Below are 11,917 nucleotides of genomic sequence, written 5' to 3'. Positions count from 1 at the left end.
GAGGTTGACGGCTATACAAAATAGACCATAATATCTATTAGTGAGAGCTTTAACGGTTATATACTAAAATAAAAAACTTTTAAAGAAAAACATCAAATCTCAATCGGTATCTCACTCTCCATCTCTCTCAATTCCTAAGCAAACAAAGCAAACAATTAGTTAAAAGGTATTGGCCACACCTACATAACCCCATCATAGCTATCTGTTTGGAGGGGAGGAAGTTCTTGAGATCATAGGCCAATGTGATTGGATTGTAGAAGAAGAGAAAAAAAGAACAAATATTGGAAGGGCATGGGCATCTTAGAAATCCAACCTATTACATGGGTGTGAAAGTTACCTCTATTTTCAGCACATTTGATACCTTTCTACATGTGATGTTATTACCAAATGAATGGGGAATGTGAATCTCCACTTGATGATAATCTCCGACTTTCAAAACGATATCAATGTGCTTATAGTATCGTTTACACTTTGATCTCTAAATTATTCCGAAATCATAAATTTGGTACATTGTACCCATTTTCACCGTAAAAAACACTTTCGATTTTATCAACTTCGAAAATACTTGGTCAAATACGACAACTTATAAGAAAAATAAATAGGAAATTTAGAAGTATCTAATAAAATCATAAATTTGTGGATGTATTGAAAAAAGTGAGAGAGAGAGAGAGAGAAAGAGAAAAAGGTAATGTAATGGGGAAAAAATTTAAGGTTGGAAGGTGTCAAAAAGATTTGAACACTGTTTGGTTCTGCCAAATCATTAATATTCGTTTGTGTGATGGCTTCGTCATGGTGGCTTTGCAGAAACAATAAAATCAACATAGGTCTGAGCCGCTCTTTAGACATACAAATAATGATATCATTTTCACAGTCATGAGATTGAATCAAATCTCCACCCTTACCCACAAAGGATCTCCAAAGATTCTCCCTCTCCCTCTCCCTCCATGCTCTCTACATCCATGTTTTCTACGTGTTAAAGGCTTGGATACCTTTCTCGTCCTTCATTCCGTTTCAATTTATAATCTCGACTATACGTTTTTAATTCCCTTCTTTCTCTTGGTCTCATTTTCAATATCGAGAATAGGGTTCTTGTAATAGTGCCAAGTTCTAGTAGTATGACGACTTATCTTAAACTTTGACCCTACGGTTTTAACTTTTAGGGTTCTGGTAATAATGTTCTAAGTTCTAGTAGCATGAGCGTAAAATCTCACATCAGTTGAAAAGTGAAACGAAATATTTCTCATAAGGGTGTGAAAACCTCACTTTAGTACACGCATTTTAAAACCATGAAACTTATGACAATATGTAACGAGCTAAAGTGGATAATATCTACTAGTGGTGGGATTTGGTTGTTATAACGAGTATTTCTCCTAATCTCTAACTATAGGGTTTTAATTCTCTTCTTTGCCTCGACCTTGTTTTGAATATCGAAATTAGGGCATGAGGACTTTTCATGGACTTTGATCGTTGGATTTTTATTGAAATTCGGGCTCTCGCAATAGTGTCGAGTTTTAATAGTATGATGAGTTCTCCTGACCTCTAACTTGCCTCGAGCTTGTTTTGAATATCGGAGTTCGGGTTTGTTAAAACGATACCAAGATCACTAAGAGGGTTACAAAAATCACATAGAAAAAGGAAAGAAGAATCTCCAGAACTACACCAAACATTTGGCATTAGTTATGGTTTGGGTTACACTCATTTAATCCTATAAATACCCAACAAACAACTCACACAATTCAATTCATCTCTCTCTTGTGACTTTCTGATTCTCTTACGTTTCTTTCTTGCTCTGACAACCTCGTTTTCCTCTCTCTCTCTCTCTCTCTCTCTCTCTCTCTATTTCTAACCCTAAATTTAATTTCCTCTCTATTGCAACCCTTCCATGGAGGCTGCCGGTTCGTCTTCTTCTCAAAATGGGTACCAACCCCATGTTCTTGCTGTTGATGATAATCTCGTTGATCGTAAACTCGTTGAGAAATTGCTCAAAAACTCCTCTTTTAAAGGTAAAAATACAAAAGTTTTCATTTTTTTTCATTGAAAACAGAATTTGAGAATCTGGGCAAGAAAAAAAAAGCAATCTTTTTGTTTGTTTGGTTGTTTGTTTGTTTGTTTGTGCAGTGACAACAGCAGAAAATGGTCGCAGTGCTCTGGAGTTTCTGGGTTTGTTGGATGAACACGAACATGAACACAACAACATAGAATGCGTTGGTGTAAGTTAAAGATTGTGTTTGGTTGGTGAGAAAACGAAGGAAAATCCCCCAGAAAATTGGAGATGTTTTAATGGAATCTTTGTCGTGTTATTGCAGAGGTCGAAGGTGAACATGATCATCACGGATTACTGCATGCCCGGAATGTCCGGATACGAACTTCTCAAGAAAATCAAGGTTCCATTTTTTTTTTTTAATTCTTTCTTAAATTTATAGAAAAAAAAAAAAAAAAAAAAAACTTGTTTGTGTTGCAGAGATGTTCGAGGATGAAGGAAGTTCCTGTAGTGGTGGTGTCATCAGAGAATGTGCCCACTCGCATCAACAAGTTAGTTAATTTAGTTAATTTAGTTAATTTAGTTAATTTAAATCCATCCATCTTTATCCATACTATTATACTTTTTAAAAAATTAATAAAAATAATTAATTGGTTAGGTGTTTGGAGGAAGGAGCAGAGATGTTCATGCTCAAACCTTTGAAGCAATCTGATGTGGTGAAGCTCAAGTGCCANTGAACCGTTTTTTTTTTTTTTTTTTTTTTTTTTTTTTTTTAATTTTTAGTTGAAGCATTTGAAATGGCTTAGGATATTAGTTGCATCCAGCTCTCGTGTTTTTTTTTTCTTTTTTGTCCAATGGATTTTAATTCCAATAATTTTGATCTGTATGTACATCTAATCTTTTCTGTTATTATTTTTAGTTTATAAAAAAAATTAAAACATAGATTTTTTTTTTTAATTTATTAAGTTCCTCAACTTTTTATGTTAAATAAATTTTTATGAATGTCTAAAAATTTAATAAAATTATTAATAGGTTTTGTAATCTTAATTTTCAAAAATAGATTTAAAAAAAATTATCAAAATATTTGAATTGAGAAAGAATATCTTCTTGAAAGGTTTGTAGTAAGATTTTGTTTGTCTTTTTTTCTTACCACGGGTAAATTCAACGTCCGAATGAGTTATAACTCAATTCAGCTATATATCTCGGGTTGTTAATTTTTTTTTTAGTATTTTAAAAAAATTATAAACATCGTTAAATGTAAATAAATAATTTGTATCTTTAAAGTAAATAAGGGTTAGATTGAATTGGATTAGGATACTCTCACAAGTTGAATTGAATTTTTGTTTTATAATCTGACCAAACCGTCTGTGTTGGTAAGCTTAATTTGTTTTTTTTTTTTTGTTTAAAGTAAATAAAGAAAAATAAAAGTTAATGTAAAATTTATAATATATATTGATTATTAATTTTTTGATTTGAAACAAACTTTTAAGTAGTTACCAAAATTAATTTAGGGATATAAATTGTTTTTATTTTTTAATTTTTTGTAAAATGGTCTGATTTGGTAATTTAGAAAAAAAAAAAAAAAAAAGAAAAAGAAAAAGAAAGAAAGAATTCCATCTGATGTAATCGACGTTACCTGTTATCTTCTTCTGTCTGTGATTCCCAAGCTTCTTACGACAACACTTCACAAAACCTTCCAAAGCTTCTCTTTGTTTCAATGGAGACGCCATTGCTCGACCTTTCTTCCCGCAACGCATTTTTTACGCCCAAGAATTATTCATTATACTACACAAAGCCTTCCAAATTAACCAATCTCAGCCTCTGTTGTCCCGATAAACCCACCACTTCCCATCGCCGGTTCTGCGCCGATGAATCGCCGCCTCCGATTCTTGAAGACACTGACGTAGTTCTAGATTTGGTCACTGAAAAAACCCCGAACCGCCGAAGGATTGTTCGACTTGCCTGGGAGAAGTTGGTGCGGTGGTCCAGGTCTTGGCGATTCAAGGCAAAGACCGACGTTCTTGAGCGCACGAACAAGGTGGGTTGTAATCCGCTCCTCTTCTTTTTCCTAATTTTATCTTTTTGTAGCCTGTTGAAGATGTGGGTTGATCTTTTGGAGGATTAGTCTTGCGTGATTTGGTAATGTGACTTCAACCTGTTTGATAAAATGCCGCAGAGAAGTTTGTTGTAGCATCTTGTTTTTTCTTTACTTTTTATTCAATTTGTTACCGAAATCCCTTGTTTTTCACTGTAATCACCTCATTGTACTCTCTTGTAAGTTATAATATGAACGAGGCCCCTTGTATGGCTTTGTTTTTCCTCTTTGGGTCTGGAGAATTATGACTATTGTTAGTCTGGGAAATGATAACCCCTAGAAAACGAATCAACACCATATTACTTGAAATTCGGCTTCAAAATAAGTATATTAGTCGATGTGTCTTGAACCCAGTTAATTATCAGCAAAAGCTTAAACATTCCATTCGTCATCAAGGTCCAGGCAGGACTATGCTGAACTTGAAATAGTACATCTTATGTTTCGGGAGACAGTTTATTCACTGATATTTGTTTATAGCATATTCCACTTGCGAAATCTCTGTTTCCTTCATATTTAGAGTTCATTGTCTGAATTCTATCAGGTGGCTGTGCTTGGAGGCGGATCTTTTGGCACAGCGATGGCTGCCCATATTGCTGGTAGAAAGCCACAATTGGAAGTCAACATGCTTCTCCGTGATCCTCAAGTATGCCAGTCCATTAACGATAGTCACTACAATAGGTAAGTTATACTGCAAAGAACTTTTCTTTTTCACCTATTTCAGCTTAAATCCATGCGTAATTAGCTGAAGTTCACTTACAATACGTATTTGTGTTTGTGTGTTGAGAGAGAGAGAGAGCTTGTGTAAATGTTTGTGTGGTCTCAGATGAAAGTTTGCTTGATTGCATTTGACTTGAGGACATTTATTTTCAGTAAGTACTTCCCACGGCACAAGCTACCGATAAATGTTATTGCTACAACTGATGCCAAAGCTGCTTTGCTAGGTGCTGATTTCTGTTTTCACGCTGTACCTGTGCAGGTCTTTCACTACTCTATTGAAATTTCAGCATTAGTATTTGTTTGCTCTTCGTAATTATGAATCCAAAGGGGAAAAACTTATAATGCAGTCCTTTCTTTACAGACTCAGATATAGGATCTTGGGATTTTTTAATAATCTTTTATCCCTTTCTTTAACCGTGGGTGGTTAACCACATGTTTTATTACTATTCATTTACTTTAAGTTGTTTCTTTCTTGTTAAAAGCTTTTATCATGTGGAAAAGGGCTTCTTTATTTTTGGTTAGGTAGTATTTTCAGTGAGGGTTTTTTTTAGCCTATAAATATGGCTGCCGTACTCTCTTTAAGGCCTTTGAATAGTTGTTGAATTATTTGGAACTTGAGTGCATCAGATTCTTGCGAATAATTCAATTCTCTTTCATATGGTTTTTTAATTGCAGATGTCACAAATAATTTTCATATGGGCCTTCAGTTTTAGATTTCAGAAATATTAATTACTAATTTTGCGTGATTTAATGATTTTTTTTTTTTAAAAAAAATACTATTGCAGTTCAGCTCGTCCTTTCTTGAGAGCATTGCTGACCATGTTGATCCACATGTGCCATTCATATCTCTAAGCAAAGGGTTGGAACTTAATACCTTGAGGATGATGTCACAGATTATTCCCCATGCACTGAGAAATCCTCGACAACCCTTTGTTGCTCTTTCAGGACCTTCATTTGCTTCGGAATTAATGAATAAATTGCCGACAGGTGATATTGACGCACATTTTGCACTTTTCTTCCTTAGTAAATGCTCTTTTGAATTGTATTGTTTTAAAATTGTTATGAACCTCTATCTTGATTTTCCAGCAATGGTAGTGGCATCAAAGGACAAAAAATTGGCAAATGCAGCTCAGCAACTGCTAGCTTCTAGTTATCTAAGAATAAGCACTTCGAGGTAGATATAATTACTGAACAATGAGGCTTACTTTTCTTGAAAATTGTAATTTAAAATACCTTTTGGTAGGAAACTTTGATTTATCCAACTAGTATTATCATCTTATCAAGCATCTAACTTCACATTTAGTCATTTATCCAGTTTCTCCGTTGCTACCTTATTCTTTGTTTATTTCTCCATTGTCTGATCACAAATTCCCTCCCAAAGTATTTTATTTTAAGAAAATAAAATATACCAAAATGAAAAGGTACTTGTAAGCTCTGTAAGCCAGTAATTTACTTAGCTTGTAACTTCTGATGACTCAGTGATGTGACAGGGGTGGAGATTGCAGGTGCATTGAAGAATGTCCTTGCGATAGCAGCAGGAATTGTTGAGGGGATGAATCTTGGTAACAACTCTATGGCAGCTCTTGTAGCACAGGGTTGTTCTGAGATCCGTTGGCTAGCAACGAAGGTATGCTTTTTTATTCAGCATTAATTTCTTTGAAGATTGAATGTGATTCATTTACGTCACAAGCCCAAAAACTAGATTTTGTTGTTTCTTAATAAAATTGTACATAATTTTAGGAAAAGTCTCAAATGAGAAATGGAAAATGTGTTGTAGTTAACAAATGTTTCTATTTTTCAAAACTGAACACAATTGAGAGATACTGGAACGATACCTAATGACCTCTTATGTATTTTTCTGAATGACATTTCAATATGGTGCTACCGTATGGACCCATTGTGAGATCCCACATCGGTTGGGAGGAGAACGAAACATTCTTTATAAAGGTGTGGAAAAACCTTGAGGGGACCCCTTTCCCTAGCAGATGCGTTTTAAAAACCTTGAGGGGAAGCCCGGAAGGGAAAACCCAAAAAGGACAATATCTGCTAGCGATGGGCTTGGGCTAAGAGTAAGAACTTTAATGGAGTGTTTTCTCTCTGCTGCCAATTCAGATTGTTACTAAATGTTCTCTGCTCGATTATTGGCCTCTTACGTATTTTTCTCAATGGCGCCTCAATATGGTGCTACCTTATGGATCCATTATCGTGTATGCTGAGAGTAAGAGCTTTAATGGAGTCTTTTATCTCTGCTGCCAAATCAGATTGTTACTGAAAGTTCTCTGCTCGTTTATTGTTTCTGTTCCAACTTCCGTTGGATGGTCCAGAAGATGTTGGCTTCTCATTCCTACATTCAATAATAGTTCAAGCCTTATCTAATACATCAAACACTCGCCTACTTTTCTTATCTTATCTAATTGTCTGATTGCAGTCCTGACATTCTGATAACTTTTGCCTTCAATTTTTTATTAAAGATGGGCGCGAAGCCAACTACAATTACTGGACTCTCAGGCACAGGGGACATTATGCTCACATGCTTTGTCAACCTCTCTCGAAATCGCACTGTCGGAGTACGACTAGGGTCTGGTGAGAATCTGGATGATATATTGAGCTCAATGAATCAGGTACTACCTGGGTAGTCTTTAAGCATGTCTGGAAATATTTGGTTTTCATTCAATGCTAATGTGTTGTTAAGGTCCCCCCCGTATGCAACAGGTTGCAGAAGGCGTATCAACTGCTGGGGCTGTTATTGCGTTGGCCCAGAAATATAATGTTAAGATGCCAGTTTTGACAGCGGTGGCCCGAATTATCGACAACGAGCTAACGCCACAAAAAGCTGTTCTTGAATTGATGGGACTTCCTCAGGTAACCCTTAGCTCTCATTGAACTGATAGATAGGAAATTTATTAACCTTCATCAGACTGCTTGAATGCTCATGTGAACTTCATTTAGGTGGAAGAGGTCTGATGATACCTGGGGGCTTCAGAGATATTAAGGCATTGTTATCACAATAAATATTTGGCATGAAACCATGATGCCATCAACCATTTTACTAGAACGTTGATCATAAATTCTATGAAACTTGCCACTGAAGACCAAAGGTGAAACTATCTTTGGTTCTCATTTTAATCAAATTCAGTGATTTTGATCTTGTGAAGTCAGTCATAAAAAACTGCCATCATTCTGTCTGATTTTATTTAATTGTTATGTGAAGAATCAACATCGATATCCATCATTTAATGATCAAATGTGATCATGTAATATGATTCATAATTGACTCAAAAATTCATTTTCAATCTAATTCTCTTGAATTTTTAAGTTCACATTATTGACTTAATGACGTTCATCAGGTTTACATATTTTTGTGACCTTGTTGCAGACTCACGGGCGACCGATTTTTATGATTTCTCTAAGGACCATTGCAGGTCGGTAAAATTTCGTGAAAAGGTACTTAGAAGTGAAGTGTACACTCATTGTTTTATAACCTAGGAAAGGAAATTATAAAACTTTTGATAAGCATGAATGACTTCCAACAAATAACTCCCGTCCTAGAATTGGATACTTAGATATGCATATACATACCAGTGCAATTGCAAAACTTAAGATCCATCTCTAAACATAAATCCCTTAAATCAAATATGAACCATCTCTAGCTTGTGACTATGTGTTATTCTTTAAAAAAAGAAATAGACAGGTGACAGTATGATGGCTAAAACTTAAGAGAGACCAAACTGAGGCGAATATCCTCTTAGAAAAGGTTGAAGAAAAGTGGGGCACGACAAAAGCACACCAATTCCTTGTTTCAATTGAGACAGTGTTTAACCCTTCCTTCACACACACTATAAGATAGTTTCTCCCTTTCTTACACGTTGACAGCAATAACAAAAATATTTTTCCACGGAGGAAGAAGAGAAAAAAGCAACTTTACTTAGTCTTTGGTCAAAATATTGTAAAACCCTTCAAACCCCAAAAGGAAGAATCCTTTTGAATGGAAGCCCAAAGTCTTCCTGTAGACCCAACCCCCCCATTTTGGTTGAAATTCCCGGTCGACCATGACCAAGTCCCTCCTTTTCCCAATAATACCCACCACCTCTTTATTTTATTCATTCATTTTTGTACCCTTTTCATCCAACATGCCATACCATACCATACATACCATACATACATACCATACCCCATACCATACACATATATATTTGTTGGCGATCTTGAGGTTGTCAGAATTATTGGGCTATGGAGGTAAATCCGGGCATGGAGGAGGCCCTTTCTTTGATTCTTCGAGGGTGTTCCTTGGCCAGAGATTTTGAATCCAATCCTTTAAATTTCCGCAATAATATTAACTTCCTCGCTCGTTTTTGTGATGAGATTTTGGGTGTTTTCTCCGCCGCCAAGGAGCGCCTCAGTGGCCCTCAAAACCAGTGGCTCAGGACCAGTACCTCCCAACCTATGGACTTGCCGCGGATTCAGATGAGGCCGCCGCCGTTCGAGGATTCCGGGAATCTACCGGCAATGGGTTTTGGTTCTTCTTCTTATTCTTCCACGTCAACCAAGGCTCGAAGACGGTATTGGTTAAATTATGAATTCTTTATTCATCGAAACTAAAAGTCAAAAAGTAAAAGTAAAAGAGATTGTTTTTTTGTGAAATGGGTTTAACCAGAAAAGATGGAATGGCGAAGAGGACGGTGAGAGTGGCGGCGCCGCGCATCGGAAACACAGAGCTGCCACCGGACGACGGTTTCACATGGCGTAAGTATGGACAGAAGGAGATTCTTGGCTCCAGGTTTCCCAGGTTTGTTTTGTTACTAATTTAATTACGTTGCTAACTTCGGCTTAAGATTTTAATTAATTATTGAAATTAAAATCATAACAACACAAATAATTCAAAAAAAAGTGAAATTATTATTCACAAACACATATTTCAATGGAATTCGAATAACTTCATTTATTATTAAAAGTTTTCATTTTAACAAATAATAAACCAAAAAGTAAATAAAACCCTTTTTTTTCCGAGAATTTGTAATCATAAGCTTTTGATTTTAATCTTTTGTTTAATTCTTAACACAAAATTAGCCCATTTATACAAAATCAAGTAAATATATTATTTACTACCAAAATGTACAATATTCGATGTGAAATCCCACAATCGGTTGTAAAGTATAGAAACCTCTCTCTAGATGACACACGTTTAAAAATTGAAGACAATATGTAATGAACCAAAGTGGATAATATGTACTAGCGGTAACCTCAAGCTGTTACAAATGTTATTAGAGTTAGAAACTAGGCGGTGTGCCAACGAAGACGCTGACCCCCAATGAAGTGAAACCTCACCCAATGAAGTGAAACCTCACCCAATGAAGTGGACAATATCTACTAACAACTCTTACCATCCAACTACATTAAAAAAAAAAAAAAAAAATCAATATAAAATAATAATAATTCAAATTAACTAACTAAATAAAAATTACAAGTTGTAAGTTTATATTTATTCTTTGGAAATTTAAAATTTATAAAACGATTTTTTTTTTTAAAACAAAGATTTTTTTTTAAGTAAAACAAAAAAAATTATTTTTTTAATTTGGTAGGGGAAATTGATTTATAAAATAATCGAAGGTTTGACCGATTTAATTGAAAACAAATGTGGGACACCTTTGTTGAATTTCTGACTCATTCTTCGGTCAATAATTCTTCAATATTAATTTTTTGTTTATTATTAAATGTCTTTATCTATTATTAATAAACCCTTTCTATTTTCAAATTTTAATTTTATTTGATTAACCAATCACATTTAACTAACTAATTTCAATATCATATTTTAATTGGTGGTTTAAATATTTAATTTTCACAGTAATTAAATTTATATAAAAAAACAGAATTAATTTTATGATTTTAACAAAAATAAATAAATAAAATGTTGCAGAGGCTACTTCAGATGCACCCACCAGAAGCTCTACCACTGCCCAGCCAAGAAGCACGTGCAGCGCCTCGATCACGATCCCCACACGTTCGAAGTCGCCTACCTTGGTGACCACACGTGCCACATGTCCGCCACCGCCCCCTCCGCTCCACCACCGCCATCGACGCTGCCGGAAGTTGCCGGGCTACACATGACCCAGTACCCTCCCCCCTCCTCCGGATGGCTTTCGATGGAGTACGGGGGTCCGGCCACCATCCGGTCCAGCAAAGACGTCGGCGATCAGTTCCCGGTGTTGGACATGGTGGACGCCATGTTCAACTCCGGCACCGGCAGCAGTAATAGTGTAGACTCCATCTTCGGCGCTAATGTGGGGGAAGAACATCAGCATCACAAGTGGGAGAAAGACAACAAGAAAAATTAGTACAATTATTTTTCAAATTACAATTTTTGGTCTCTCATATTTTGTTTTAAAATATTCTTAATAAGCTCCATATTTTTTTTTAATTATATTTTTTTAGAATTTTCTTTTAATACATGTTTCATCATTTAATTTGCTTCAAACAAGAATACCTTTCAATTTTAAAAACAATTTCAGATCAAATGACAATATGGGTACGACCTTTAAGATTTTGTAGATTAAACTTTTCGATGAAAATGAGTCCTAAATGTAAATGTTAGTGTTGTGTACACAAATAATATTTTAAGAGGCCTCATGCATGAACATAAATGACATGTATTATCATAATAAGTATGGTGACAATTATCCGTTTAATATTTTGAGATATTATGATGAGTAAAATTCAATTCTACGGAGTGACAATTCTCATCTCGGCAGAGTAAAGTCTCTCGAAACTTCCATTTTTTCTCTCTTTTTTTTTTTCGATCTATTTTCCCTTGCAGCACTACCATCCTAGTTGATTTAGGTATGAGGTTGATCCCTTTATTAGGTTACTATGCTGGAGCTTTGGAAGGGTAGTTAATTATCCTCTAGTAATGAAAAGTTCATCGTTGTAATTTAGGTGGTTGTCAACCCACTTCTAATGGTACATGATTTATCACGACTTACCACCTATGTATCATAGTTGAAATTGATAAGGATTGATTAAATTTTAAAGTATGTCATTTAGATTCTAAAGCAGATAAAAAAACGCCATCAACTTTAATTATATATTAGATGACAAGAGCCTATAATATTTCAAAGCAATTGAATCTT

The 11,917-nt window shown here is 35.1% G+C and overlaps 3 protein-coding genes across 4 annotated transcripts; all 3 read left to right on the top strand.

The window, feature by feature from the left end:
* The first annotated feature begins 1,783 nt into the window (after positions 1-1,783).
* LOC111491863 (two-component response regulator ARR17-like) lies at positions 1,784-2,756 on the top strand. The gene is made up of 5 exons (XM_023140930.1): positions 1,784-2,003; positions 2,119-2,210; positions 2,307-2,384; positions 2,462-2,532; positions 2,640-2,756. Exons 1-5 carry the CDS (start codon positions 1,883-1,885, stop codon positions 2,716-2,718), a joined length of 441 nt encoding a protein of 146 aa, XP_022996698.1. The 5' UTR covers positions 1,784-1,882; the 3' UTR covers positions 2,719-2,756.
* Positions 2,757-3,597: 841 nt separating this feature from the next.
* On the top strand, positions 3,598-8,086 carry LOC111491179 (glycerol-3-phosphate dehydrogenase [NAD(+)] 2, chloroplastic). Of its 2 annotated transcripts, none has more exons than XR_002719675.1 (9): positions 3,598-4,019; positions 4,618-4,754; positions 4,947-5,052; positions 5,579-5,780; positions 5,880-5,967; positions 6,273-6,420; positions 7,265-7,414; positions 7,486-7,655; positions 7,743-8,086. XR_002719675.1 is itself a non-coding variant. In XM_023139971.1 (9 exons), exons 1-9 carry the CDS (start codon positions 3,699-3,701, stop codon positions 7,755-7,757), a joined length of 1,317 nt encoding a protein of 438 aa, XP_022995739.1. In that variant the 5' UTR covers positions 3,598-3,698; the 3' UTR covers positions 7,758-8,086. The 2 variants fall into 2 exon arrangements, 1 of the variants encoding a protein (XP_022995739.1); XM_023139971.1 differs by having other exon boundaries at positions 7,506-7,655.
* On the top strand, positions 7,800-11,189 carry LOC111491541 (WRKY transcription factor 55). Its single transcript, XM_023140497.1, has 4 exons — positions 7,800-7,891; positions 8,170-9,352; positions 9,448-9,579; positions 10,708-11,189. Exons 2-4 carry the CDS (start codon positions 9,024-9,026, stop codon positions 11,123-11,125), a joined length of 879 nt encoding a protein of 292 aa, XP_022996265.1. The 5' UTR covers positions 7,800-7,891; positions 8,170-9,023; the 3' UTR covers positions 11,126-11,189.
* The last annotated feature ends 728 nt before the right edge of the window (positions 11,190-11,917 follow it).

This window comes from Cucurbita maxima, unplaced genomic scaffold, assembly GCF_002738345.1.
Source record: "Cucurbita maxima cultivar Rimu unplaced genomic scaffold, Cmax_1.0 Cma_Scf00001, whole genome shotgun sequence".
In the NCBI taxonomy this organism is placed as follows: Eukaryota; Viridiplantae; Streptophyta; class Magnoliopsida; order Cucurbitales; family Cucurbitaceae; genus Cucurbita; species Cucurbita maxima.
The sequence above is the reverse complement of the archived record's forward strand: the minus strand, read 5'-3'. Positions and strand labels throughout refer to the sequence as shown.